Source organism: Alexandromys fortis, unplaced genomic scaffold (genome assembly GCF_014885135.2).
Source record: "Alexandromys fortis isolate MF-2015 unplaced genomic scaffold, M_Fortis_MF-2015_v1.1 scaffold_962, whole genome shotgun sequence".
Taxonomy (NCBI): domain Eukaryota; kingdom Metazoa; phylum Chordata; class Mammalia; order Rodentia; family Cricetidae; genus Alexandromys; species Alexandromys fortis.
The window spans coordinates 8,334-12,625 of NW_026068847.1; the positions used below are offsets into that span (position 1 = coordinate 8,334).

The 4,292-nt window shown below is 37.7% G+C and overlaps 1 protein-coding gene across 1 annotated transcript; it reads right to left on the reverse strand.

The window, feature by feature from the left end:
- Positions 1–90: 90 nt before the first annotated feature.
- Positions 91–3,646, reverse strand: LOC126496062 (DNA topoisomerase 2-alpha-like; the record flags this gene model as incomplete). The annotated part of the gene is made up of 5 exons (XM_050133640.1): positions 91–290; positions 1,135–1,317; positions 2,970–3,053; positions 3,173–3,325; positions 3,524–3,646. Coding segments are annotated over 5 exons (657 nt in total), but the record flags the coding sequence as incomplete, so codon positions are not given.
- Between the last annotated feature and the right edge of the window lie 646 nt (positions 3,647–4,292).

Consider the following 4,292-nt stretch of genomic DNA (forward strand, 5'->3'; position numbering starts at 1 on the left):
GAATTCAAGTCACTAGCTATATTACAAGAATCTTTCTAAAACAAATCAAAGACAACATAAGGCTCAAATCTAAGTCATGTACAGCCTTCCTTTACAATACTTAATCCAGGCTACAAAAACATTGAATATCTATGTAGAATATATTAATAACACTTATAGAGTTTATACCACCTTGCTCAACATGTTGTAATACCTGGCTCTCTCTTCTGCCTCTGCTTCTTCTCTAGTCTTTGTTTAAGGCCTTCTAGTTCCTGACCATCCTCAGTAGGCGTGCCCTCAACATTTTCACTCTAAAAAAACAGCAACATGTAAGAAACAAATCCCAGCAAGACAGAAACACTCAACTTCTGTCTAATTATTTGGAATAATAAATTCAAATATTCATATACAGATAGACACAGACACAAATACAGTGAAAGAATATATTTTTCTTTGGGTTTTGGTTAAGAGATCTAGAATAGTAGAGGACAGTAGTGGTGCACGCCTTTAATCCCAGCCTGCGGGAGCAGAAACAGTAGGATCTCTGTGAGTTCAAGGCTAGCCTGGTCTACACAGTGAGCTCCAGGACAGCTAGAGCAATATATTGAGACTCTAACTGGAAAAAAAAACAAAACAAATCTAAAATCAAAAGCTGGAATATGACTCAGTGGTGAAGAGCACTGGCTACTCTTCTAGAGGACCAGGGTTCAATCTCCAGCACCCACATGGAGGGTCACAACCATTAACTCCAGTTCCAGGGGATCCAAGGTCTTCTGGTTTCTGTGGGTACTACACATGCATATGGTATAGACACAAATGTAGGCAAAACATCCATAGACATAAGATATTAAAGGAGATCCAAATAAAGGTGTAGTTATGATATTTTATACTTAAATATTTAAAAACATCAGGTGCTTGAGAAAGGAAAGTGGATCAGAAACAGGATACATTCCAAACAATAGGCTTAGGAATTTAGATATAACTTGCTCCATTTAAAAAAAGTATTACACTTATTTATGCTCAGAGGTCAGCACTCTTCTCCCACCATGTGGACTGGACTTGGATTGTTCAGACTTGGGGTCAAACATTTACCTGAGTCATCTCACTGGTCTTAATTTATTTCATTTCTAAAGAGAAATAAGCTTAAAGTATTACCTTAATTTTCTTCCTAATTTTCTTTTCTGCCTCTGCTTTCATCTCCATGGTCACTTGGGGAATAACTCTTTTTCCTTGAGGAGAAGGCAAGACTTCAGACGTTTGTGCTTTCTTCCCCTTTGCCTTCCCTCCCTTTCCAGGAAGTCCTACTTGTTCATCTTGTTTTTCCTTGTTTTCAACAACCTATGAAAAAGAATTATGAGAACAAATTCGTAGGTGAAGAAGACACGATACCTAAAAAGCAACAGTTAAGAACTTGCCGTTTTTACAATTTAATATAAATCTGTGATCAGCTTTAGTGAAGGCACAACGTGACTGACTTTGAGAAGGCAGAGACAGAACTGGGTGCCTATATCTAATTTCATCATTTAATCTTTCTGAAGACAAAGAGAAAACCGTGTTAAAGGACAAATGCTATGTGTGTATATATGCACACACACATTTGTAATATTACGAAACTAAGTATTGCTAAGGAGATTTATGTAACAAAGGACATTCTGAAACTGAGGGGCCACCTCTAAAAGTGATTTAACACTGGTTCTTTTCTGTAAAAATATTAATTTTAGTGTATTTCTTCCCATTATTTACTTTATGCTAACTAGTATTTAATAATATTTCTCTCCTCCCTTTAAAAATATATTTTCATTACTGTATGTGTGAGCACATGCATGTCATAGAAAACATGTGGGAACCAGAGGATTACTTTGTGGAATCAGCTCTCTTCTTCCTCCTTATCTGACCTCTGGGGTTTGAACACAGGTTGCCAGTTTTGGGCAGCAAGTGCTTCACCCGTTGAGCCATCTTGATTGCCCTCTCTGCTTTTGTTTTCATGTTGTGCAGGATGGTGTCCAAGTCCCCGTTTCTGAGGGTGACCTTCGACTCCTCATCTTCCTTACAAATGCTAGAATTACAGTCATGTGCACCACATTCTGCCTAATTTTTTCCCTTTATGTTACTATTTTTTTTTATGTGCTAAGCATAGAGGGCAAAAGTTTACACATGGTATTCCTAGTACTTGGATTTTGACAGGGTCTTATTACATATATAATTCAGGCTGGTCTTGAACTCACTGGGTAACCCAGGCTGGCCTAAAATTTTGGTGTTCCTGACCTAGTCAGAGATTACAGGTTTAACATCTAAGTGGCAACCATACCCAGCCTTATTTTGGGATGTATTCTTTCTTCTATATTTCTTCTTTTATCAAATGTGATGTTTCTTTTTTTTGGTTTTTCAAGACAAGGTTTCTCTGTAGCTTTGGAGCCTGTCCTGAACTAGCTATTGTAGACCAGGCTGGCCTCGAACTCAAGTGCTGGGATTAAAGGCGTGCACCACCACCGCCCAGCTGAAGTTTCTTTTTCTTTTTTTTTTTTTAAATATTTATTTATTATGTATACAATATTCTGTCTGTGTGTCTGCTGGCCAGAAGAGGGCACCAGACCTCATCACAGATGGTTGTGAGCCACCATGTGGTTGCCGGGAATTGAACTCAGGACCTCTGGAAGAACAGGCAATGCTCTTAACCACTGAGCCATCTCTCCAGCCCTGAAGTTTCTTGATAAAAAAGGTATGCTGCTTGAGCTGGACAGATGGTTCAGTGGTTAAGAGATCTCATTGCTCTTGCTGAGGATGAGTTCAGATCTTAGCACCCACACTGTAACTGTGGCTCCAGGGGACTGGCCCCGTTGGCCTTTGTGAGCACCTGCACTTACCCACACCCCTCAACACACAAACACATAAGAAAAATAAATACTTAAGAGTGAACATGCTGCTAGCTTGTAAATATTAATATAAGTATTAATGTAAGTATAATTAATATAAATTTTATAAACACATACCTCCAGTTCTTCAATAAAAACAGCCAGATCCTCCTTCCACAAATCTGATGGACTCTTTTTCTTTAATGTGTTGAGCTCTTGTTCCTTCATAAGATTACAAAAAATTGAGGTAGTAAATATGTACAAATAGTATTTTTACACACAACAGTTTTTCCCATCAAAACAATATTAACTGTTGACCATATCATTCTTCTACAACTGACCTTTTCATCTCTTTGTTTGCACAGCTCATCCTTCTTTTCCTTGGTTAGATACCAGAGGGGCATATCCAGAAGGTAGTTGAAAGTTGGTCCAGAGTCTGCCGTGGAGTCGCTGTTTTCATTGTCACTTTCTTCATTTTCTTCTTCATCTGGAACCTAAAAGACAAATTAAAATGTAGAACATGAAACAAACATATAGAGTCCTTGATTATTTTTTTTACTTGTGACCTCTAGAAATGCAAAAAAACAGATTTTACATTTTTTAATTAAAAAATTTTCCCCCATTTTATCTTTGTGTATGGTGCTCTGCCTGCACGTGTGCCGTAGCCAATAGATAAACAGTAACGAAATTACCTTTTGCTGAGCTTCTTTCCAGGCTTTCACAGGATCAGAATCATATCCTCTCTGAATTAGAACTTTAATTAACTCTTTTTTAGGTTTATTTTCTATTGGAAAAAAAAAAAGAGGGAGAGATAGCTTTGAACAAGATTTTAAAAAAGAATAAAGTGTTTCTACATCAAGTCACAAGATTAAATTGGAAAATTTGAGCCAGGTGGTTGTGCACGCCTTTAATTCACACTCTGGAGACAAAGACAGGCAGTTGTGAGTTCAAGGCCTAATCTACAAGAGTTCCAGGAGAGCCAGGGATACATAGAGAAAGCCTGTCTTGAAACACCAAAACCAAACAAACCCAAATCCACATAACAGGAAATTCAGCTGTCTATGTTTTGCCTCAATTTCTGTGAAGCAAGACAAAGGTGAATTACCTGGGGATTTTTTAGATATAGATGAGGCTGAAATCTATATAACTGTCAAAGACCACAAAAAGAATTAGAGCCTCCACCTCTGAAGAGTCTGTGACTCAATTATTCTGTATTCTGGCTTTTATTGCAATGTTTCATTGATTTAAAGCTCTAGCAGTCTCCTCAAAGCTCGATGCTCTTAATCACCACAGCACACGACCTCTTTCAATGTCTGCTGTATTCAGTTATGCTTTGAGGGACAGTCAAAGTCACTACCAATATAATTTTGGAGTACCACTCTTTCTTCAATTTAACTTGACATGAGTTATGTTGTTTTTTTTTTTTTTCTTCCCCTTTTTGAGCTAGGGTCTCTCCATGTA